This window comes from Pagrus major, chromosome 7 (assembly GCF_040436345.1).
Source record: "Pagrus major chromosome 7, Pma_NU_1.0".
In the NCBI taxonomy this organism is placed as follows: domain Eukaryota; kingdom Metazoa; phylum Chordata; class Actinopteri; order Spariformes; family Sparidae; genus Pagrus; species Pagrus major.
In genome coordinates, this window is record NC_133221.1 from 26,665,129 (window position 1) to 26,692,349 (window position 27,221).

At 39.4% G+C, this 27,221-nt stretch overlaps 1 protein-coding gene across 1 annotated transcript in view; it reads right to left on the reverse strand.

Moving 5' to 3' along the window:
* Window positions 1–27,221, reverse strand: part of ctnnbl1 (catenin, beta like 1) — a 62,135-nt gene that overhangs the window by 18,657 nt on the left and 16,257 nt on the right. Inside the window, exons 10-13 of the mRNA XM_073470195.1 lie at window positions 26,841–26,989; window positions 20,690–20,871; window positions 8,753–8,850; window positions 6,837–6,917 (exon numbers count right to left, since the gene is read on the reverse strand). Of these exons, the coding sequence (XP_073326296.1) occupies window positions 6,837–6,917; window positions 8,753–8,850; window positions 20,690–20,871; window positions 26,841–26,989 (510 nt within the window). The remainder of the gene's footprint in view (window positions 1–6,836; window positions 6,918–8,752; window positions 8,851–20,689; window positions 20,872–26,840; window positions 26,990–27,221) is intronic.

The window sequence follows — 27,221 nt, forward strand, 5'->3', positions numbered from 1 at the left end:
GTTTCAATTGGTTTTTCTCTTAGTTTTAAAAAATGAATGTGCCCTTAAATGTTTGTCTGTGTTGCTATATATTATTTAATAATTTAAATAAAAAAATAAATGTAAGCTGCTGAATTGCAAAGATTACCGTCTCTTCCAAAACTTATTAGCCGTTATAAATTTGTTGTTAGCTCAGGACTGACACATTTTCCGGCTTCTGGGTGCCAATTTTTGCTGCAATCTAGAATGAATAACCTGCTGAAATGAAATGGACTTCAAGGGTGAAAGCTCTTAAGCTGAAATAAACTAATCCAAACGTTTATGAGCTGACCGCACTGCAGGAGAAGTTCACTTCTGGAACAACATTTCTCAGTGCAGTTACATGCTTCACTCATCCTCAATGAATGAATGAGTGACTGAATTAATTAACAGTGATTTATGAAGGAATGATGGATGAGGATTAAAATGCAATGATGAAAGGAAAATAAACAAGCTGTGACAGACAAACAGTGTGAAGCAGGAAAAAGAAAGAGAGTGACGGATAAAGAGAGGGAGAATTTATTCCATGAAGACATTTATGAAAACAAAATATATCACATCCATGTGCAAAACCAATTTCAACTTAACACAGAGTTTCTTTAAAACTGTCTACTGTCAGCAATGCTAAACCTGCCCAATTCTGCTCTACACTCTTGCTACAGCCCAGTAAAGCAAACACACACATACTGTCTCACACACACACACACACACACACACACACACACACACACACACACACACACACACACACACACAACAAGCAACTGGGTGCTTAGGTACTAGGAAAGTGCACTCAGGCATTTTACAGTATTGAGGTCGGCCTCAGCCATGTTTTGCTGAGCTTCATCAATCTCCAAGAGCTGTTACCAACAAGCCATGAGGAGAGAAGGGCTTGGAAAAGAGGTGGAGAAAGAGAGGTGAAAGTAGTTGTATTAGAGAAGAAGAAGACAAGAAGAAATAGGAGAAAATGGGAGGAGGAGGAGCAGGGAGAAGGTGTGATGGAGGGAAGGAGGAGGGAGGAGTAGATGTGAAAGCCAGACAGAAATGAAGGATGAAAGGAGAATGAAAATAGAAAGACGACAGGTGTAATTGAGTTGATCACACGCTAGTAAAGGAAGTAGGGAAGATGCAAGAAAAGGCAAGGCAGGATACCAAAATTAAGGAGTCCACAAAGGGAGAGTAAAAGAAGACACCTAGGAGAGCAGGGAGCAGAAGAGTAATGGATGTTCGGGGTGAGCAAAAGACAGGAAAAGAGGGATGAAAGAAACAGAAGGTCAAAATTGAGAAATATAGCAGGAGGGGTAAAGCAGCTTTAGGCAAGAGAAAGAGCGAATGGGAGGATAGAAAGAGAGGAGGGAAGAGAGATACCAAGGTGGGAGAAAATAAGCAGCTTATTAAAAGGGACTGGGCTCGAGACACAGAGAAAGAGCAGCAGCAGCTTTTTCTTTGCTATCCTCCTGAGAAATCTGTGGGTAATATGTTGCAGAGGAAAAACATTTTGCTTACCATCCCTTAAAAACAGGCTTAACTAGGGGAAACCAAAAGGCACAGCAGAGAGAGATAAAACACCGCTGCTGACGGCAGCCGATTCAGCTGAGGCGCCGGACAGAACTGGGTCTGCCGTCTTTATCACCTTGTTTAACATAACGTGACATTTGGTGGAAGCTTTGATTTACACACACTTAGAGTATCATCTGGGCATTAAGAGTTGTACCAGTAGAAGTGAAACCACTGCATTTTGCTTAATCCCTTGGGCTGCTCAGGACATGGACTCCCTGTTAGTAATATGTTACAGTAGTATCATATTAGACCCTACAAATAATTGACTACATTGCAAAAAATACCAAAACACAACCAAGCAGGACTTACTTGAAACCACCTCTTGACACTAGCTTATAATGAGGTCAATGCAGAACACTCTGTGACCTCAAAGATTATAAAATTTTAGATTTCCTATGAGCAGTGAAGGTTCAGAAATTCAAGATAAAGGTGCTTTATGAGAGCAGAGATCTGTGTTTGAATTCAGCTCAGCTCAGACGTTCAGTTCTGACTGTGCCTTTTAATTTTGTTATACAGTTGGTCGAAATCAGGTTTGCCCAAATTTTTTTCTTTAGGAGGGCCAAAACCTAAAAACCTAAACTCAGTGGTGGGCCACGCGGAACGAAAGCAAACACCAACTGTGATGTATTGTAATTATGCAAAAATGGTACTAAAGTCCTCTTAATTGACTGACTTCCTGTGCAGTGTCACTCTGCTCGCCACGCTCAGATAATGAAAAAAATAATTATAAGGAATACTACATTATAAAGAGCATTGTTAGCATTTATGTATATTATAATTAAAAACATTAAAAAAAGTTTCTGGTGGGCCAAAGTTTGCCTAAGGCCCTGGTCTACAATCTAACAGTGTCACTATGACCATGTTAGCATGCTAACATGGTCATAGTCATGAACAAAAGCACTGGATAATTTTGTTGATGGATCATTGAAGTTGTTCAGATTTCAATGTCAATCCATCCAATAGTTGTTCTGTAATCCATCAATCTGAACCAAAGTGGGGAACCAACCAATGTCAGCATCACTACAGCAATGCTACTAGCCTTACTAAAAATCAGGACCAGTTACCCTGTACAAGATTAGGGTAATATGTAACAATTATTTCCATGATTGATTATTCTGAAAATTATTTTCCTGATAAATGCATTAATTGTTTCGTCTACAAGACATCAAAACACTGTAAAAAATGGCATAATCATAGTCCATGGTGTCTTTAAATTGCTTGTGGACTGCAGTCTCTTCATTATCTCTGCTTTAGAGATGTAGCCTGGAGCCTGCTTTAGAGGCTCCAGGCTACGTTAGTCACTCCTAACATAACACAGCTAAATCTCTAACTGGAACTGTCAGGAGTTGAGCTGCATCATATCAGCATTAGATTTATGACACAGCATTTTTTAAGGACAGAATGAGATGAGAGTCTATTCTATATAACATACACAATATTACATGTTTGTATTCATGTCACTTTTCATAATACGAGCAGTGTGAGGATCTTGACATGGCACTAGAGTGCTGTGTGGTCAACTTCTTTCACTAAAATGAATAGAATGTTGCAGCTGCACCACAAATAGGTATTTTATCGCTTTCTGCCTTATGTGTGCCGAGCTAACTGTATGGCTCTGAACAGGCGAAGGCCGACCGTGTGGCTTCAAAGATAGTGGCGCACGCAGACAAGGTTTCTTATCACCAGGCTATCACAAAGTCATAGTTTTGCCTTCCTGGAGGAAGAGGCGAGAGAAGAAGACAGAGAGAGAGAGAGAAGGAGAAAAAGAAAGCGGGGTGAGAAAATGTCAAACTGAGTGGCCTTTTCTTGGCAATCCCACCACGATGTCTGTCTGAGAAATTAATCTTCAGTCATCTTTAGATGGGAACTGTTCGCTTATCTGTCTCCTCTCACACCTCCCCCCACACCTCCCCCCACTCTTCATTCCCTCTATCACTCAAATTCCTTCTGCCTTCTCCTTTTCCCTGCATTTCCCATGTTTCACCATCCACTCCTCTTTTGTTCGCCGTACTTCCTGCTCTGATATTTACAGTATCTCTATCGACCTTTTTTCTTGTCTTCGTCCCTTTCTGAGAAGAGGATGCTCTTTCCCTCTCTGTTGAAGCCATTATCCCCTGCCTGGCCACTTATCTTCCATCTGTATCCCTCCATCGGTCTGTCTAGCCCACAGCTCAACACACTGACACAGACACACATGCAGACAGCTCAATAGAGCCCTCACACACAGCTATCAAGTGTGCCATTCCTCTGTAAACTGTCATATTGTTATCAGCAGGATTGTGATGGTTTTTTGGTCTCTTCCCTCGTGGCTTTTGATGTGACACTGTGTGGAACTGCTCATCTTATCTACCAAAAAGAGACGACATGTTGAGCGCACACCCCAACTCTTTATAACAGAGATATCTGAACATCTATAATGCAATTTGAATTTTTGTAGGCTATGAAGAAAACCATGAACGTGTGATGGGACTGCACTGGAGTACATGTTTTTTTCTGTCTGTAGATAATTCCAACAGATGGTTATCTGCGGCACGCACCGCCACAGCCAAAATGGACTACCCTCATTAAAATGACTGGGGAAAGCTGCATTTGACTTTGTAGAAAGATTAGACCCTAAGGCTGAATTCACACTGCATCCGGCATTGCGGCGAAAACGCAGCTTTCCCCATTCATTTTATTGAGGGTAGTCCATTTTGGCTGTGGCGGTACAGGGGGTTCGGCAAAAAGCGCACCTGGCTGCGGTGTAAAGGTTGAAGCCTGACGTCACGATCCAGTGGACAATCACATAAGCTGGTGATAAGACTATGACTGAAGCCACTGTGTAACGTAATGTGTCGTGTAAACGCAAGTGACCAAGTTTGTAGTCAAGTGAGACTGTTGAATGAGTGAGACGGTTATCATCCTACGCCGTTTAATTTATTTCAACAAAAGACCGTATGACTCAATACTAGACTAAATGACTTGGACACTTTCACCCAGTGACACAGACAACTCATTAAAAAGAATACAGACAATTATAATGGCAACACTGACCAGTGGAGTGTGTTACCACAATATTAAAACCATCCTCAGGTTAAGAGGCAAACAATATACACCGTGTGATGAGCTGCAACATGCTCAGCAATAATAAGAGCTGCGATGTGGCTAATCACCGCTAACTGAGCTAACCTTGGGATAACCCTGCATTCACACGCTCCTCAGATGGTTCCATTTACCGTGTTTGGAGGTCGTTATTCCAACCTTCAGTGTGTTCATAAGCTTTTAAGCCTTACTACTGCACAAGCTTGACAACGCATCAGTTTGGTGTCTCAATGAGCTGTAAGGAGCCATTTTATGTGTCCCCTAATACTTCAGTTGTTTAGGAGAATCCTGTGCAGGGCCAGAAATGTTTTACGGACTATGAAACTTGTAAATGACCTTACCTTTTAAACAACACACTGACTTAAAAAGTGATTTTGTCCAACCCTTTTGCTGCACCAGTACATACCCTACAAAACCACTACAAATATTGCTCCACCTGCTAATTTTTTCTAACTAATCTAGGCCACTCTAAGAGGACAGCAGCTAATGGTTTCGTATAAGAAATTATATTTGGTCAACAAATTGATATACAATATAATAATAATATATGCAAAGTCAGTTGTTCACATACTTTCCAGTCAGAAAGTTATTTTTCATTGTGTAATGACACCACTGCATTGTTACAGTCTAATACAGTCTAATAAAACCAATCATGTGCGTGGCTCAACCTTTGTCAACTCTTTGGTTATTTAAAACATGGTCTGAACACCCACTGAATGAAGTGCCAAAGTGATTTGACACGTGTTGTTCTCCAGAGTGGAAAAAAAGGTGTTCTTTTGTTGCCTAAATTACTGCTGGAAGGTGGTGGAAGAGAAGATCATTTTGATACTTTAACTGTGCGTTCATGCTGCAAGAGGGAGGCTGTGTGTGAGGAAGTATTAGTTAAATAGCCCGATGCTGTCAGCTAAACAAAAATATGAAATTATGAAAATCAGTGAGGAGGAGGACAGGAGCTCCTATAAGCCATTAAAAGTCAGTGAGGAGGGACCTACGGGAAACAATAACTTAACATCATGTGATAAATAATACTCTGTTGCAGTGCAGCTCTTTAGTCTTGTGTTGTGGTTCTAAACTGAGAACTCTGGTAAAATATGCTTGTAATGCATCCTATTATTATTTACTGTTTCGACCGGGCTGTAGCCTCTCATCCTCCCTCTGTGTGTGGCACATAAAACAGTGCAGCAGATTTTACAAGTGCTTTTTCCAGAGTTAAATTTCAGAAACAGTTCCCTCTGCCGCAGTGTAGTCAGTAATACAGCAGCTGCAACAAACACTTCTATAAATGTCCATTCCCTGCTCCCATATTTTACTTCCAAAAACAGAAACCTCCCAAATTAAATATTGCTAAGAGAAAATTATCAACAGGGTGCAAAACCTCTCTGAAGTACATTGGTAAAAGGACATACGCAATCAGGCTGTTTAGCACCTTGTACAGCGCAGTAAATATTTCCCATGGTCTCTGTAGCTGTGTAGCCCACCCACACATGCATGGTCTGTCAGACTAAACATTATACTTAAAATGGTTAATCATCCAAACAGTAATCACTGACATTTTGTCAAAAGGATTGGTCTTGTTTTATTTGATTGTAAAGCTGTAATGTTTAGTGATGCATGTCATTGCACAACAACAACCATGGTGTTGGACCAAGCCATAACAACACCTTAATATGAGAGCTATTTAGATTCAAAGCTGTTGCCTGGCATCAACTTATGGATGAATTCACTCAAGTGGAACATAAACTGAATGTTTGATGACTTTTTAGAAGGAACTGATTGATATCGATGATGAATGACAGTCATAAGGTTAACACAGCCTGTCATTAATACTACCATTAATGGTCAGGACTATGGAGCTTGTGGTGGTCAGTTTCAGATCAGGTTTGGATTTCTCAGAATACAGTTGGTTCAGGATCAAACTACTGGTCTGGTTCATTCACTCACAACACCAAAAACGTACCGTAGAACATCATAACCTCTAATAATTTATTTGACACCAAATGATGGCATTTCATTTGTGTTTAACAGAGCAAAGCTGAAAGTGTCAGTGTTTTATGTGAATGCATTCGTCCAACAAGCTGCGTGATACAAAGCCAGTGTCGAAGAGACGGCACAGAGAGAGGGACGGGGGGGACGGGTTGAGAGGGTGGGAGGGAGGGAGGAAAAGGAGAGATGCTTACATGTTTCTCTCCTTCGATCCTCTTGTCAGCCTGTTGAACAGCCTCCAGGTACTTAAAATGCAACTCCATCAGTCGATCAACCTGGAGAGAGAGAATGAAATTGAGACAGGCAGAGAGAAGGTGAGAGATGCAGCACACGAGAAGGCAACAAGAAAATGAGGGAAATATGAGGGGGAAAGGCCAGAGCACAAAGAAGAGACAGAACAAGATGAGACAAGAAATATTCCTACTATTCATTTTTCTGCACATTTATCATTCTTTGATTCTTTTAACTGTTTGCTGCCAACCTCTTAGATTGTTACGGGGGGGGGGGGGGGATCTAATTTGTTGTGTGAACATAAAGTGAAAGACGTTAAACATCCTCGTAAAATGAACAAATAATAGTGGAAGTCCATGATGAAAATGAGACTGTTGAGGATGGTTTAGTGGTGAAGAAGACATCACGTTTGATTTACACGGCAGGTAGTGTCTACGTCACAAGTCATTGTGGGAGTAGTGGTAAAAAATAAGTTGAGGTGTCTGGTGTTTGATATTTGAATCACTTTCTCAAGATCAGTAACAAGTAGCAGAACTTAATATACTCAAGTACAGAGTAGTGAGAAAGTCCGGCCTGAACCCCAATGTGTTCAAAGCTTTACAAGTGTTGGTGAGTTATTCTAGCATTTTTTGTCAAATTTGTAGAAGAAGTCCTGCACACTGTTCACCTCACTTGACATCAGGAATGAACTGCTAATAACAACGTTGCACACCAAAGACCTTCATCAGGTTAGTTTAAAAAATAAAATTAACCATTTATAGTCAGTTTATGATAATATTGTAATGACTAATGACTACTGTGTCCCTCCGCCCTCCCCCTGTGTCTTTGAAGCCTGATTATAGGTAGTTAGCCTTAAAAAGGTACATGGATGACGACAAAGAGGTTTGAACAAAGGGCAACGACTGCTTATAAACACTGAAAGTAACAGTCTGAAAATCTCTTTGATAAAACCAGGTTTCCTCGCAATTATTAAGATTTTTTTGACTATTCATTTGATCATTATAGTCGAAGCATTACTGCCGTACCTCGAAAATATACAAGAAATAAGGAATACAATGCAATGTTACTGATTAGGCCCTGAACAAATACAATTATTAGTATTTACAGCATCTTCTTCAACACATTTAAGCTATGTGGAATGAAATATTAACAATCAAAACATTTACAGCTGCACAAGGCTTTATTTCCAAGTATTAATGGGCAGAATGAAAACAGGAAAATCAGGTAATACCATTTTGAAAAAAATAGTATCTAGCTTTATTTATTAAAGAATAATGTTATACTATTTTCATTATCGATTAATGAAATGTCAAAAACAGAACCCAAAGTGATGTCATTAAATAGTTATTTTCGTCTGAATGGTTGTCCAAAACTTAAAATAATAAATAAAATATATTATATTTACTATCATATGTGGTAAAAACAAGAAGCCAAATCCTCACATTTGTGAAACTAGAACCAACAAATATTTGTAATTTTTGCTTGAAAACTAATTGAAACAATTATCACTTGTTGACTAGTCACTGCAGCCCTAAAATCGTGAAATAAAGACACCAAAATCAACCTGTTTGTCCAGTATGATGAAAAATATACTGGACTTTGATCTTAATTTTGTTTTTCTTAAAGCCCCCAAAAGCTTAGTTTCATTTTCAATCTCAAACATAAACATCCTTAATTTAATGTTAAATTAAGAGTTTTATGCTTAAAACATTCTATAACTGCTTAATCAGGAGTGTGTGGGTGTAGACTGATCAGTTTCAATTGACAGTGTTCCAACAACTGTCAACACATTTCAATATAAATCTTGCTGATTGGTGCATGGAAATAGCTGAAGATGTCAAAAAGAGGAGAGCAGCAAGAAGATGACAAAAAAACTAACCTTCTCGCAGTCGTTCTCTGTGAACTTGGTGAGGAGTCTGCTTCTCTGTTGGGACTTGAGATTTCTCAGCATGGAGGCAATGATGGAGCTGACGTGTTCTAAAAACAAGTTAAGTGAGGAGACAAGTTAAAGCTTCCTTGTTAATATCACCAGGGTAATATCTTAAACGCTTTCCAATAGTTTAGTTTTATTAAATGTTTATTCAGACGAGATCTTTACACCCCATAATTATTTAAGTAACAACTGAGATATCTGCTAGAAGCTCTCTCCACGAACTCTCGAAGACAAACACATACAGTATGTAAGCCTCCTACATCATAGCAATTCATCATGGAGCTCATTGTTTTAACAGAGGAGCATTACAGTCACTAAAAACACACCTCATACACACACACACACATCCACAGGCTTCAGAAAGAACAAATCGATTAGCACTTGATAATTTGTAATTACAGCACGCAGTCAGCTAAGCATGGATACTCTTACTGAGAGTGCACAGAATGAGGGGAGGAGAAAATGTTAATGAAATTTTGAAATCAATTTTCATTTTAAGGGCATGCTGGAACATGCATAACAGTTTTGGCTGGGGCTAAATTACATTTCTCACAGTGATAGAAATGTGTCTGTGGCAGGCCATTTACCATGCGGGAGGTCTAACATTTTAATTGACTGAAATTAGCAACAAAAACTAGTTAGTTCCATTGAGTGCCCTTGTTAACCCAATTCATGCTATGTATGATGTATTGTTATTCAAAGACCGTTTCCTTCCTAGGCTGCACCAGTAGATGACAACCACAGTATAATATTTCTCTATGATATTGAATAAACAATACACTGTACACAGGGGGAGCAGAATATGACACTGTAAAATCTCCAGATATACAGAGTGGGGAAAAAATGTAATTGGACTTTATCAACAAGAGGTCAATATTCTCTCTCAACAAGGATTTGCAGTTGCTAAGCAACAAGAGCACAGGAATCAATCCCATTTCTGTTTTTTTAAAAGGGGTCGTGTTTGCTGTCAGCTCCTTTTCTGCAATCCCATATGACCCGCAGCGTGCTCACTCACAAGACTTGAAGGCTGAGGAAACTAAGGGCTATAACACGTCAAATCTTTCATAATAGCAATAACATACTGGCAGCACTGAAACACAGTACAAAACAAACTGGACTGTGTTCCTTTAGAGGGAAGGTCCAGTAAAAATTTGATCCTATCAAAAGCTGAAATAAATTGAATTTCATGGAATTACTGCTGAATCTGTGAGCCACAATCAAACCACTGACTTGAAACTCGCCTGTTACCCTTCTTACTATCAAACTGAATCAGTCAATGTTTAACCTTAAAACTCTATTAATGTACCCATTACTAATGATGCATTTAAAGCTCCTGATAACTTTGTTTGAAAGGCGCAATATGTAGAATTGACTACTCAAAAAAAGAGCAGCATATCACCAGAGTAACTGCTAACTGCTGCTAACTGTAGCTGTCATTAGCTACTCAACTCAGTTAACCGTGCAGCTAGCGGTCGTATTAGCTGACATTGCCTGGACTGGGAGCTCAGAGCAGCGGGGGAGCGTCGGTCCTTTTTAATCCTCAAACTATCACCTCTGAAGGTACAAACTGGCTAGGGACTACCGGATAGAATGCTTACTATCTCTTTATTTCTTCATATTTTTGTGATAATTTCAGTTAATTCTGTGAATGTTTTAAAACATACCTTTAAATCAACTAACATATTTGTACATACTTGAGACTGACTAACAACAATTGGATTAGACAATTTATTAGAAGTGCTTTTTAAGCAGTGAAAACATCTCAAAAGTGACCAAATAACATGAAAGCAATCCCTTTAATTATTCCTTAAAGGGGACTTAAAACTTAAATTAAGGGTGAATATTCAGATATTGCTTTCATGCAATTTGCTACATTTTAAGGGCTCTGTGAATGGTAATAGCTACCTTGGTGCAGTATAGGGTTGAGCCAATGTAAACATTTCCAAACCAGTGACAAAAGAGAGCTCTGGAGTGGAACATAATAAGAGTCCATGAATGTAGCAGCACCACAATCCATCAGGACAACTTTGACACATCAACCAGTCAACTTAACTTTTCTAAGATTTGACAACAAAATATAAACATAATAAAACTTGATAGTTGCCGGTCCAGAAATCTACTCAATCCTAGCCTAGAATGAAATATTTTGACAACTATTATAAGATTTGAAATGAAGTTTCATCACCCCCAGAAGATGACTCCTACAGCCACTGACTTTTCCTCTAGCATCACCAGCAGGATGACATTTTTTGTTTTAATGAAATAGCTCAACAAAAACTTGATGGGTTGTCATGAAATTAAAGTGTTTGGTATATTTGCAGGGGTAAATTAAGGGTTAATTAAGAGATTTTTGTTAGATAGTGTCACAGTGTAATCCCCTCTCTAAAAGCATGAATATTATGGAATGTCAGAAGAGTAGATAAACTTCACAGTGTTACTGACAGACTAAGTGGCTGACTGGTATGACAGGTAGTACATGTAGTACAAGTAGTTAAAACTGTGTGCTCTGATTGTACATCAGGTATCTTTAGCCTGAGGTTCACTTATTTTCATGTTTACAAGCTTATTTTCTGTACACAATGACAAGGAGGCTAACTGCCATTTCCAAAAGGACGCTACTTTATCAGCTTGATCCGAGCGGTAATTGATGTCGCCACCTCCACGCCCTGCCGGGGAGGCTATTGATCGCTGGCTGTGGAATGTTCTCTCCAAAGGGTTTAAAACTAAACAGCGACTGCTCCGCTGAGATTTGTGAAGGGGTGCAAGATGGAGGGCAAGGCCGAGTAAAAGAGCCTTTAGAAAGGTGTCCAATCAATACTTCATTTGCATGCTTTGCTTTACCCTTGAATGTTGAGTATAAAGACAAGGGACAAACACGGAAACAACTATTTCCATCATATCTTTTTGATATTAGCAAAATCCACAGAACAATATTAATCAAATGCATCATAAAGATTTTATATTCAAAATGTGCATAAGTAAGACCAATTTTCACAATGCTGTTACAATCAAGCACATAATCTGTGGTAAGACATCACCAGAGCTGACTGGGCTTCAGTAACTTGGGTTAGCATATACTTGTAATGGATGTGCGGCAACTCAATATGTAAGAATGTTGGTTAAAGACATTCAAAACTTCACTACAATTATCAGCAGAATGTGAAGGAATAACAATTTTGACATTGTGATGTTTATGCATTGTGTTGCAAAGCATGCTTAGCATGCTAATCAGCTAGCCCAGGCTCGCCCCGGTCCAAAGCTCCTGTGCTAGCGGTGTATACACCAACACTTCTGCAGTGCTTTGAAATCCCAGTCCAGACTGCTAGCTACATTGCTAACAAAGCTAACGGCAGCTACAATTGGCAGCAGGTAGTGGTTACTCTGGTTAATGTTTGTTCGGAGTATGAATTCAACAGGCGGCCAATTCTATTATTTATAGAATGTCAACTTAAATTAGTAAAGCCCAATCTGGTTTCCCACTATTGTCACTAACAAACCATTAATGGACTCTGCTGCCATTCAGATAATGATCGATTTTATGTAAAGTTGGGTTAAATCCAGGAGCTCACGATATGTGTTCTGACAATAGCATCGAAGGACAACAATCACTGCCCTGGGTAACTGAAGGTGAACTTGGATCAGATAAAACTAGAAGCTAAAGGTTTATGAGTTTGAAGACTTGGAGCAGCTGTGAACACCTGAGAAGATAGTTAGAGAAGAGAGAAGAACCTGAAAAGTGAACTACACATCACAGGGCCAGGAGGTGAAATGTAATATATCATTCACAAAGAGAGCATTTCTGGTTAATGCAGAGCAACATGGTGTTCAGGGCAGGACAGAACCTCCTGCTGTGAGTGGAAATGCTACAAGCGACATTAACACGAACACAGGCTTCCCTAGGAGCCAACATATTAAAGATTTAAACAACTACAACCTCTGTGGTGACTGTGGCATTTGTATAGACTGCTGTAGAGTTTAATCTTTTAAAGAAGCACAAGGTCAGCACTTACTGCACAGACCTACATCTTTACAAACATTGTGTGAGCAGAGGAGAAAATAAGGTGACTTCAAAAGTCCACTTGCTGCAAACTGAAGCTCCTACAGTGAAACTGCACGCTGGCAAACAATAAAAGACTGTTGTTGGAGTTGGCACCTCCAAAAGGAAATGCATAAAACCCACCCATCACCTGCGCCTAATGAGCTCCGGTCAACTTTAGCTCAAGGGATATTCAGTCAGGTAACACTATGCATGTCCAAATGCTAGCCTTCACTCATCCTCCACTAATCATTCACCCTTTGCCTTGTCATTGCCCCAGGTGGTCCACAGCACCAAGTTAACATGCAAATAACCATAAGTAGCCTGGATTCATGTATTGATTGACAGCTGAACAAAGTACAGTGTAGCTCTGAACCACAGAGGAGAACAGATAGGTGGTACCTCACTGGGACAGATTGGGCCTGGACTAACTGTACCCTGGGGAGAGCAATCAGCCTCCCAGCACCACAGGCTAGTCTGTCAGGGGTTATAGAGACTGCATTCACTTTCTGAAGCAGCAGGAATGAAGGCTGGTGCTGAACTCTCAGAGGAAACAAAAGAACAAGAAAGTCAGGTGGTGTACATATTATTGTAATTGTCTGTTAGAACATTCATCACAATGTATATTTTAGCAAATTTGAGCATTGATTGATTGAAAGAAAATTAGCTGCCAACTATTTTGATAATCAATTAATTGGTCGTCTGTGAAAGGAAATAAAGAGTCTTTGGGGTTTGGACTGTTGGTTGGGGAAAAAAAAGTAATTGGAAGATATCACTTTGGGCTCTGGGAAATTGTGATGAGCATTTTTCACAATTTTTTTGACATCTTATAGACTAAACTAAAACTAAACGGTCGATTAATCGCGAAAATAAACAGCAGATTAATCAATAACGAAAATAGTCATCACTTTGCTCTTGGGCTGCAACTACCAAAGTTTTGTTGTCGGGTTGTTGTTCTGCTTTCATACGTAACATTCAAACAATTCGCCTAGTCTGTTTCCCACCTGGCTCTTTTTTAGCCAATGAAAATTTCCTTGTTTATAAATGTAAAAGAGTAAGGCTTCATTGCCAGCTTCGTGACCATTTTGAAAAAGAGAGAGGCCGTGCAAATGAACTGACAGATGAGAGTCGAGAGAGCTGCAAGTCTGTGCTGAGTGTGTTTTAAATGCCGCAGTCGCTCTCTATATTCACATTAAGTGTTGTGCTTTATATGCAGGAACAAAGTGTTGAATGTTGATAAGACTAAGTAGAACCTTGAACAAATCACTGTATATTTTTTGATGCTGTTTATAGTACACCATTAACTAAATATAGCACCACATACTCATATTAAATTTACAAGCCCAGTCAACAGCATGGTTGCTTTTATCCCGTTTCTAGGAGACACACTGTAACACCAGAGGGAACATTTTTCACACATTTCTTTCTGTCTATTTACAAAACAATACAATCTGGCTTTCACTCAAATGTCTTATGAAACAAACAGCATATTACAATTTATTTATTTTATTTAATGGAGATAAGTTCCACTTCAAAAAAACGCAATACTTCCAAAATGGCTGACATGAAAACGTTCAAGTAATTGAAGTCCGACTGAAATCGCATTCAGTGTTCCTTTTTTGTAGTTACTAATAATGTCAGTGTGGTTTTAAAGGTGTTAAACCACAGGGGAAAGAGACGAGGTAAGAGAGCCCCGTAGCCCACAAATCATGGGCTGACAGTGTGTTGTTAGTGCGATTGAAAAGTAAGGAGCACTCCAGCATCTCACTGGACCAAAGAGACATTTGGAGTAATGTTTACATGCTGTTTAATGTGCTGGAGCTGAGCAGCTAATGAGCTATCTATCTGGAAAACTGATGTTAGGAGTGCACTTTCAAATGTTTGTTTGGTCTACAGGTTAAGGTGCAGGAGGACAAGTTGGGTGTCAATGTGTGTACACTAGATAAGACGGAGACTTTAGCAGGAACAGTAATGTGGGTTGTTTAAAGTCTGTGGCTCAGTGTGACCGTCTGCTCTGCCTATAACAGAAGGTTTCTGCTTCATGCAAACACTAAATTGGCTGTGTTAAAATAAGGTCTCTGTCTATGTATACAGATCATTTCTTCCTTTTGGTGTCAGATTTTTGTTTTTTTATTTCAGGAGAACACAGGACAATTGAATATTCTTCTAGATGTTGAGCATATCCTGTCCTCAACGCATCATATTTCATTAGAGTACAAGTTTACATAGATGGAATGCTAACAATCCCCACCAGAGGAAAGACCAAACGTGAAGATGTTAATTAGATGCGTCTTTACACAGGGATCCAACAGTAAATCTCTCCCTCTGAAATACACTAATAATAGGATTACACAGCATGACTCTGACAACACAGATTACAATCAAACTCGTATCATGGAAAATGTTACTGATCTCAATCTGTGCCGAAGGCGCTCGGTGCTGGGAGAAGGGTTGATCAAATGAGAGCTCCATTTGATTCTCTGCTTTTGACTGAAATATGTGATCCAAGTTTCATCATTAAATCCAGATAACCAAGTTTCTCTATTACAGTCACTTATCTAGTCTCATATATTCTGCTCTGTAGTCATGCTTTCTAAATCCATTTGTTAATATCAGAGGATAGATACTGGTGATAAAGTAATGGGCTGATAAAATTCCATGTTTTATCTTTGTAATGAAACTGCCATAATTTGAGCGGGAGGTGGATGTTTTAATAAAAGCATCGCATTTCCATTAAATGGGCCTTTCCATCTTTTACCCCTCACTGCGTGCTTCCAACAGAGCCACAAAATGTGACAGATTTTCAGATGCAGGTCTCTTTCAGCTAGCGTGCCTCACTCATTACCTATTTCTGTGCATTCATTAGAAAATAAGGGTCACGAAAAGGGCATCCGCTACACTCAAAGGTATTTGTGTGGCGTTCTAAACATATCAGCTACCAAGGCCTCTGTTCCCTCCCTGTCCGCTCTCTCCACCAAACAAATGGCAGCATGCACGCGAGCACACAAATAGACACTTTCTTTCCCCGAGTTGGAGCAGGAGACGGAGCTATGACTATTGTCCCTCGCCGTGTAAATTAGTTGTTTACTTCTGTTGCCTCTCAGGCTCGCTCGCATCATTAGCCACCTAAATATAACAACCGGCTGCCACCAATTTCCATCATACAATCTCATTTCACTGGTAATGACAGAGTACATAAACCAATAAACTGAGACCCTAAAAAAAGGTGAACCACAGTGTTGTGACATGAATATTCATGAGTGAAGAAATGTTATTTGTTGTTTGGATTTTTTTTCTTTTTCCCTTCAGTTATTTTTCTTCTATCCACTTACACTGTCTCTATTAATTATGCCGTTCTGAATGCTTATGTGGCCTGGCAATCCCTGGTCATTTGGGCTGTGTCATTTTCAGAAAGGATTTCATGGGGATCAATCTCTGCACCGAGGTTTATGATAGAGAGAGCCACGGAGTGAATGTGAGAGAGAGAGAAAGCATCAAGAACAGACAGAGAGGTCCCTACCTCCTAATTACTTTTGTTTGAGGAGGCTGATAGTTAATTAATCTACAGTGTCATTGTGTTATTCTGGAGAACCACTTGATTCACAGCATTTTCAATTAGCAGTCTTACTGAGAGGGAGGGTTCATTCAATGGGCCTTATATTATGACGGGCATCTCATTACGCCTATAGCTGTTAGACTAATCAATGGAGACATGATGGGAAAACCTATACAGGCTGCAACTCTCATCACAAAGAAATAACAATATGAATTAATTATGGAAAAAGTCATTCCAAAAGGAAATGCTGCACATTGGCATTTACATATTTAATTGCTACAATTTTATGGCTGAATACAGACTAATCCACCAGATAATGTATTTGTTGGGCTCTCTAACAACACTGCCATTACTGCGGTGGTCTGTAGTCCAACTAAACATAATGTCACTTACAATTTATCACGGTTTGCGACGCATCTTTTTAAAATGACCCCCCTTTTTAAATGTTGGGCGTGCAGTGGGTAAAGATGTCTGCAAGAAGTGGAGGAAGAATATTAGAATTTTTATTAGTCAACTTATATTATCAATAAGTAATTTTGACCCTCTCTGAAAGTCCTGTGGTTGGTATTTTGTTTTTCATCACCAGGAGATTAATGAAATAATCTTGAATACCTATTTTTAAAAAAGTCATATTTTAAAATGTCTTACTAAATCTGGTCTATTATGATTAAATGCAGCTCCTGAGTGATTATATTAGCTAGCTAGTACAGTAACGGTAGTATATTACACAGTACTTCATCACTAGAAATGTGTCAGATGGTTGAGATGTCCTCCGTTTCTCCTGTATCTATTCTGGCTATTGTCATAAACAATGTCTTGTTAAGGTCGCCATCTATATAAGATTCCTTCATCAGTAACTGGGGGCAACTGTCTAACGTTGTCAATCCAACTACCCATGTTGCTGTTACTGTCAGAGACAGACAGCTTGCCACCGCAGTAATGGTGGTGCTGCTAGATGGCGGAACACACAAATCAGCTGCTGGGTTCGTCTATAAAACGTCAGGAAAAAAGTCAAAATGCCAATCACAATATCCTCCGGCACTATGTGATGTCATTCAATGTCATGTTTTGTACAATCGACAAATCTCAAATATATTTTAATAACTATAATGTAACAAAAACACTATTTTTGCTTTTTCAGTGACTTAAAACCAAGAAGGTTTATTCTTGACCTTGGGGACACACGTACAATTATTTCATGTTAACTATCTGAACTTTGTGACTTTGATCTTCTGGTCTTCTCAGATAAAATATAATTAACTTTCAAAACACAAGTCTGAGATGGGTTTGAAAGTGGCTCTGGGGTAATAAAATAACACCACTTTTATCCGACCTTTAAAGGATGAATATGAAAGTTGTGTAGTGTTAAGCCCTAAGCGGGGTTACTTTTCATAGTTACCCAGCTAATGATTATAAATCAACACCTGCTTTCAAGAAACTCAAGCAAGTCCAGCTGCCTTTGTGAAGCACTTAGATATTGCACTCAGATAATACATTGTGCTGAGAGTGTGGTCGTAGAAAGAGCAGGAGGATTTCATGAAAATGTATTGCATTAGTATGGCTTCAAGGAGCACACACCTGTGAAATGTAATTGTTTATTTTCTGAAAATTAAGTTTATTGTTGGAGCAGCTGATGACAGCACAGCCCAGTACGCCTGGTTTGGGTGATTTGATCCCATAAATCCTATAAAACAGCTGTTTCAAAAGCATTTGATGACAATAATTTAACATGTAGTAGGTTCTGTAGGATGTCTTTGACATATTAAGATAAAACTTTACATGTTTTACATTCACTGCAGCGTTATTTAGTGTGTGGTAATGGCAACCTGCTTGATTCTGCCTTTAACCCAAGCAAGTCTACATTTATGCGTACTTAAACAAGTTATGTTATTAGTAATATATATGTGGAGGGATCAGAGGTTATTCTTGCATTTACATAGTGGGCTTTGAAGTACTCAAAAATGTCTCCATCAGGGGTTTCACACTGATAACAGCTCTATAGCAGGAGGTGTCAACAAACAGAACTGCTAAGTTAAAAGGCCAGCATCATACTGTGGATCTCTAGGTACAGCTTTGGATGAGAAATACACATAAATCCAGCGCTCACAGGGAGAGAGAACCTTCGGGTTGCATTTCCACATCTCTTTTTAAAGCCTGTCTTTTAAGTGTGTCTGCCACACCAGGGGCTTCAACACACAGGTTCAACTGTTAGGATGGGTTATCTATCCCACTCTTCCTCCTGCTGCTTGAGGAGGTCAGAGGTTAATTCATCTAGTCCCCGGGTGAGACGGGACACAATGGAAGACAATTTCTTCTTCGCTGCAGGGCTTGGAGGCCCTGGCGGATGAATCAAACTTAATTAATACAGACAGAGAGAGAGAAGGGGTTCCACATTTTGGACGTAGGTAATCAAACAGAGCAGAGAGATGGACAGGGCTTCTAGCTCTTCTTCTTTCCCTCCCTTCTTTATTTTATTTTCTTGCCCTGTTCCACACAGACATCCCATCTCTCTCTCTCTCTGGCTCTTGTTTGCACTTCCTATCTCTCACTCAGAGACAAGAGAGGTTCAAGAGCGCAGGCAGGAAAATCAATCAAGATTGGATTGATAGTGTAAACTGACAGGCCGAAGAGGCAGCAAACCGTGATACATGAGCAGATTAGGATTGAGTGCATCTGCAGGAAACGGGTGTGACTACACATTGCAGAAGAAGAAATAAATTACCCTGTCATGATTAGTGCAATCACTTCAATGAGTACAGTCAGTAATCTATAGATTTCTTTACTTGAAAAATAACAACATTTCTGAGATTTGAAGGATGTTAAGAAGGTAGCCCTGACACTGTCAGTCATTTTCTATACCACCACATCAGCTTGATATCATAAATTTTCAATGACAGGTGACATTGAACCTTTAAATGAATGTCACTGCCATTTTTGTTGATCAGGTTCGATTAAACCTGTAACAATATCTAAATATTTAGAATCGTCAATAAGAACTTATTTTTCTGAGGAATGAACTAATCTATTTCACATCTGTGGAAACATTACATCTGAAAAAAATATTGTTATTATAAAACACTGACCTTCTGACATCTTGCGCATTACTGAATAAAAATCAGATTACATGCATACATCACTGTCCTTTGATGCCCTTGATATACTGATATATAGAAATACCAAATGTAAATACACTGAATGCCTATTGTAGAAAAAGTAGCCAGAAATTGCATGAACATGGGATTTGATTACGTGAAACTCTTCAGAATTCTAACTTTAAATCAGTCTAAAATTTGGGGAGACGATGTGGTTTTCAAGATTAGATAAAGTGCACCACATACACTAACATTAGCATAACATTATGACCACCTGCCTAATATTGTGAAGGTTCCCTTTGTGCAGCCAAAACAGCTCTGACCTGTCAAGACATGGACTTAAGACCTCTGAGGGTGGTGTGGTGTTTGGCACCAGGGCGTTTTATAGTGGATCCTCTGGGTCCTGTATGTTGGGGGGTGGGGCCTCCATTGATCAGACCTGCTCCAGCACGTCTTACAGATGCTCGATCAGATTGGGATCTGGGGAATCTGGAGGCCCGGTCAACACCTTGGGCCCTTTATTGTGTTCCTCGAGCTGTTCCTGAGCAGTGTTTGCGGTGTGTCAGGGCACACTGTCCTGCTGGGGGGCCACTGCCATTGGGTAGTGTTGTTGTGATGAGGGGGTGTACTTGGTCCAGAACAGTGTTTGGATGGGTGGTGCGTGTCAAGTGGCATTCACATGAATGCCAGCACCCAAGGTTATTCACTTCACCTGTCAGTGGTTTTATTGTTGTGGCTGATCGGTGTAGGATAACAAGAAATCAAAGTGTGCATTTATGTAAAACAATGCAAAACAAAAAGGTGACAAAACCTCCTAAAGTTCTAATGAGTACAATATGACTACTAACAGAGAGATCAACTTAATTAAAGGGGTTTTTGCTGCCTTGCAGTCACACTCATCACCTGTTACTTTTACATAAGCATGTGCAAGAAAATATGTATGGAAGCCTGAGCTCATTATCTGACAGGCATCTGGTATCTTTTTAGGCAAGTGGTTTGGTTTCCATATTTTTTTTTAAAATTTCATTTGCTACTGATTGCATTTCTTTAACAAATAGTGGAATAACATATCTCACTGCAGCTTTCACTGTTTGGTCCAATTGGTCAAACTACTCAACAGGCCAAAACTGGGTGCAGCTGATTGCAGCCTTTGTGAAGAGATCTCATCTGCTGTTGCTTTGTTCTAATTAGTCACTGACCTTCATGCTCCTTCTCTGAAGTACCGGTTTTCTTCATCTTCTTGGGGGTTTTCATGAAAAGTGGAAAGATGGTTCGCAAGCCCAGGATGTCCACAAACTTATGGCAGTTATCTGCTCCCTCTGGTCCAATCATGCCATGGTCCAGGACCTTCAGAGCACTGGTGCGAGACAATTTCTTTTCTCTGCAGCAGAGAGAAAATTATGCTTTAGTCAGACATACTAAATGTTGGTTCAATACATATAAAGAACATGCACATTTCCAACAAAGTGCCCTGAAAATGTAGGGCCACCATTTCTACAGCTGTCATAAATCTTTTGTGTTTTGCGTGAACTGGTAATAACTAGGGATGCAACAATATTCAATATTTTACCAAACCGTTCAATACGCCCTGTTAGGTTCAATACACAAAGGCAAACAATACAATACCATACAGTACAATACAATACTACAATAATGTTTGCTGTTTAACTTGATTGGATACTGCATATGTTTTTTATGGAAGGCAATTAAGATAAGTGTTAAATTTTTATAATAAGGTTTGTGGTTTGACTATATCTGCTTTTAATTATTTTTACATGCAATATTGCCTTTGCTAGTGTGAGTAGTTTTATATTAAGATATCGAAACCGTACCGTTACCGTGGCCCAAAAACTGTGATGCATACCGAAGTGTGGGAAAACTCTACCGTTGCATCCTTATTAAAAACACAATGCTAATTACGTATTATTTCAGCTTTGAGCATTTCTAGCAGAATCACTTCTATATATTTTTGCTTATGGGAATGACTGAATCAACTAAAGCATGGGTAAAAAAAAAAAAGGTTATGCTGCTACAAAAAAGAATGTCAGTGCTCAAAATGCTATGAACCACATGCAAGAATGACTTGTAGGAACAGATTTGACTGAGACATGCCTCGGGGGCTTTTGATGTTGCTGTTAGAGGAAACATCCTCTGTGGTACCACATGATGAATGTGACAGTTTAACATCACCTGCTGTATAATATTTTCTCGTCTATAATCTTCACATCCCCTTGACCACCTTCCATCTTAGTCATGGACCATTTTGCTCGAGCTGTAAGTCAACCCATTCACTTCTGTCACAGCACGCTCCTCTAAGGTCACATTGTTGAAAGCTGTACTATTAATATTTTCCAGTTATCTCAGATTCCCTAATGATACTGACATGGCTAAATTTACTACTATCAATTTCTAAGTAAAATTTTTGTGATTGACACTTGGTATGGGAATTAGGGGTCTTAATTATGCTGAATGATCAAATCTCACAAGCACACACCGACTCATGAACACACGGCATCCATAACGTTGAAACGAGCAGTTTACAACAAATATGAACAGTTAAATCTACGTTATGACATTTTTTAACCTTAACAACAGCTTCAAAATTCATTTTGATGGTACACTGTCTTGTAATAGGGTGAATGGTGTCTCTGTCTCAGCCACTCCACCCGTCTATTACTTGTTTCTGCACTATGTAACTTCAGTGAGAGGGTAGGATCACAGTGTTACATACGTGTTTACTTCAACATACAAGTTTGTAAGTTTGTTTGTAGTTAGCACCTACATTACGTCTGACAAATTGTTACGGACCAGAGATTTGTATTTATGACAGTAGTGTTGCACTCAGAAACTGTGGGGGGCGCCAAATCGCACAAAATGCCAATTTCTACATAAAGAGTTTGGTGGATCTGATTCAGTACACTCATACAAACAATGCTCAAAGAAAAAAGTCCAAAGCTCAACATAAGAATACCAAAATGTTCTCTTGCATGAGAAAAAAATTTAGATTTGAGATTTCCAGCACACTGCAAACTCAATAATATTCAACAAACTCCAATTCCAACAACAAACATTCCACTCACAAGTTGATATTGTTAACCAATCAAAGTCCTGTACACTGCATGTAAGAACTCTAAATGAATCCAATTCATTTTAAAAATACGCCGCCAATCTTTTCTATGGCACCCAAGAACAAAGAAAATTCCCCAAATGTTTTCTTACACACAACTTACAGTTAAGCTATGGCAAAATCAGAGTATACATTCAACCACAAAGAACATTATTCTCATGATGAGACATAGAAATACCTTCAATGAAATCATGGAAAATTACGGAAGCCCTAAAGGGCCATGCATTCATACATTTTATTTCCTCCATTTTCCCGTGATAACAAGTTAATTTCATTTGTTTTCTCGAGATCTCGAAACTTAGTTTTCCCGAGATAACGATTAATATAATAATTAATAATAAGAGATAATTCGAGATCATGAGAAAACAAAACCATAGTGTAGTATATTAAATCATTGCAGGAAACATCATTCAGTGTAGCAATGTCAGAGGAGCAGGAGCATATCGATCACCGGGTCACATATCTTTTCAATCAAGGCCTGACACAGGCTGAAATAGCATTATGCCTTGCTATTACAGATAATATACACATTAGTGTGGATAATCTAAAAATACGGTTAGCAAGGCTTCAGCTATATCGGCGGTGCAATCTAAGTGAGCCTGATGTCGTCGTTAACTACATAGCTGACCAGCTACGAGGTCCCGGGCGTCTCCATAATCTCAGGCCTATCATATCACAGTCATTATCTCGAGATCTCAAATTAATTATATTGTAATCTCAAGAAAACAAAGTTTCGTTATCTCGAGATCTTGAGAAAATTATCCCGTTATCTCGGGAAAACGGCAGATGTTATTTCGAGATAATAACTCGAGATCTCGAGAAAACAAATGAAATTAACTCGTCATCACGGGAAACGGAGGAAATAAAATGGATGAATGCATGGCCCTTTAGGGCTTCTGTAGAAAATAAATGTTTCACCTGAACCATTTTCAAGGTAGCAAATAAATCCAACAATAAATGACCACAATCAATCTCTGAAGAGGGTTGCTCTCTCAAACAAATCAATTGTAAATTTTTTTATTCACCCGTTTTCCATCATCGAAGCCTTGGCTGTTTCCCACTCCGTCTACATCACCCACCACCCAACCCCCGACTCCAAGCCTCCTCTCAGGAAATGTAGCTGTCTGTCACCGTGTCATTTCCTCCATTCCCTCCAATGACAGATGACAGTGTTTATCTCAGAGGAGGGACACATATTTCAGGCAGTTGAGTCTGGTTCTCCAGACAGACACATTACATATGATGGACGGTTGGAGAGGCCGGGGGGGAGCGATACACAGTGTATTTTCTGAAGGGAAACTGGGCAATTCAGATGTGGACAGCTGACTTAACTCAACATCCCTGTGTCGTGAACTATGCCGTCGTCAACACACAATGTCCATGTCTGCTGGGCAACACCATGACGCCAGCAGTTTATGACTCGACACAATTTTAAATGAGACAGAACCACTCAGAGACTCCAATTCTGACCAAAACATTCTCAGATGTGATCAGGAAACGGCAACATCCCTTTGTATTACAAAGCAAAATTAAAAACATAAACATGACGATTAGAACATTTAAAGATTAGCAACAGGCAATACGCTTATTTTCCGGGATTGGCAGAAATGGCTAAATTTCCCATCATCACTCTGTATCAAAACGTGACCAGAAGAATATAAATGTGATACCTTAGGGGTCTATGACTAATGTATATCAACGGCCTGATGTGGTAGGTCACATCCATCTACTTTTGAAATGATATCAACAGGTTAAATCCAACACTGAGCTACACGTCAGTTATGTCAGAGGGACGTGCAGCTGTCCACCCGTGTTCACCAACATTCATATTGTTTTAAACAAAACTCATGTTCATTACTCTGTACACTAACGTTTACGCAGAATCACATAGATCAGAAATGTAATTATCTTGCCTTCATACAATTTCACAATTAATTTCTAAAAGACATTTCATGGTCTGCTCCTCCTCCCCCTTTTCTGTCTTTTTCTTCCTCCTTTTCCCTGATGACTGATTTAACAGAAATGGGTTCTTGCATTCAAATAATGAGATATCGATCCAAGTCTTAAATCTACATCTCCAGTGATGTGATTATCAACGCACAGGTTCAGAAGCTGTGAAGGTTTCATAAATGCGTGTAATGTGTCTTTATGACTCTTTAAGGTCACATCACTGCCTTTGCTGCGCTCCGCCCACTGGTGATTGATTAGACCGACGGTCTCATCAGGCAATAGGGCCGACAGACGTGCTGTTCAGTGTAGCGCTTAGGATATGAGTGTTAAAATTTTCACAGTACAGAGAGCAGTGGAAGAAAAAGGCTCTGAGCAGAGCTGCGAGGCCCAGATTGTAGATCAAGAGATGTTTTGTGCTGGGCTCAACACCGTATATTCTCCTCTTAAAGAATATCTTTTATAGCACTGAAGCATTTATCACGCGTTTGTTGTAAATTCCACCTTACTATAGCACTTCAGTGTGTTGTAGGAGGTTAATATTACACCAGGAACAATCTTCATACATAATGCATTTGTGTTTCTGGAGAATGTGTGAGGAGTTCTGCAAAAACAAACCTATTAAGTGACGCTGATTGTACCTAATTATTAACTGCAGTACTGCAACAAAGATTTTGTGCATCTCTTAAGTAGATGAGTCTTAAGACTTTGCCAAGTAACATCACCGATTTCCTCCTATATTGCGTCTGCATTCAAGTGACACAGTATGCACAGTCCCATTTAAAAAGAACTACCCTGCCTCAACTAAATACAACTGATGCAGCCACTCAAGTTAAATAATACACTTAGAGGTCTTCATAGTTTTGTAGTTTTGTTTAAATTTGAAAACTGCTTGCAACACAAAGGTCGCTGTTGCCACAGCTTCCCTCAAGACATTTTAAAACAAATGTATGAAGAAAGTTCTTTCCCACAGTTCACTGCTCCCTCAAGATCTTTCATCTGTTTTATAACAAAACTAAAATAATAGCTTTTCAAATATTAACTAAATAGTCTGCAGTTGTCTCTATATTTGTGGACCTCTAACAAGCATTGTTATTAATGTTTTCTTCACCAAAGTAGCCCTTTTTGAGCAATTAATTAACGGTAACAAAACACTGCAATCATTAGTCCACCATGCATGGTGGTTAAACAAAATTGGTTAGAGATAATGAACAAAGAGGACGACGTAATGAGTGACTGTATAAAAAATGTATTCCCTGCCACACATTTGACAATTAGAAAATTCCGTTGAGTTCATAATAACTGGATGTTGGTTGTTAGTGCTGTAAAGTAAAATATGTTTTATCACACGCTCCATCTACTGATTTCTAGGGTGTTACTATCCATTGACTCAGATCAATATATTGATTTAATGATTAAATCATCAATGCGAAGTGAAAAACATCGATCCATCAGCATCTTTTAAGATACGCCTTTATTTTGAAAAGTCGGTGTCACTTTTTCCATCCAAACACACCTCCTTCCGCAACATTCAAACATTGCTAATGACGGGTGGATGATGGCTAGCACCAAAGAGAAAGACGATGAGGATATTTACTACCCTTGCAGGAAGAAATAAGCAGCGTGGGAATATTTCACATTTCGGAGAAAAAAACAGGTCAACAGACAAACAGGGCATCTTACTAAACCATCAAGCTAACTTGTTGCTCTCCCTACAGCAATATTAGCTGCTATGTTTACACCCAGACCGATTTCCATCATGCTTAGAACTACATTTTGTATGTGGTGATATTTATCACTGCCATGAGCGATAACAGCATTTCTTAGAATAAAAACACGATCAGGATTGATGGCAAGCATCAGTTAGCTTATCTAAACAGCAAAAGAGCACCACCTGGTACTTTGGTAGAGTTTTTGAGCACTATGAGCCTGATTAAGCAAAGCTCTTATGAGTAGGTCACCATTTTGTTGGTATCATGCACAAGGATGCACATGCACACACCAGTCGTTGGGCCATGCAAATTCCTACAACCAGTCTTACCCCTTTCCACTGGTTGGTGTTGCAAAGAAAATGTTGTAATATGCCAAAAAAAGGCAAGGAAGAAGACTGCAAGCTAGCAAACGCAGACACACAATTCTTTTGTTTGTTTACTAGGAAGCTGTGCATCTGACAAAAGAGGAAAAATATACATCTAAACTAGAAAGATTAAAAGAGGCAAATGTTCCACTTCCACATTCAAGTAGCCTTGGAGCGAGTGCCACTGCTGCAGTCTCACCTGAGCATGAGATTCATAAGCTGAAGCCCTTCCCCTCTGAGGAAGCGGTCCCGATTGGCTGGCAGCATTAGGCAGGAACAGAGAGCATCGAAGAGGTTCTCCATCATCTCCTGCTCCTCGGCTGTGGACGGGTTGTGACGTTTGAACACCTGAGAGGGAAGGAGGAGGAGGAGAGAGCATTTAGAAAGGACACCCAGGAAGGCATGTGGCTCGTGCATGAGAAGGAACTTTGTCGAGCAATAGTCTCTGAAACTGTTTATTAGAGTAGTTTGGGATTGAGGGTGGTATGTGATCCTTTAATGAAGAAAGCAAATAACCATAACTTGACAAAAAATACTAGCCAGGTTCGCAGAATGATTAAGAGAACAGAGAGGGGATAGG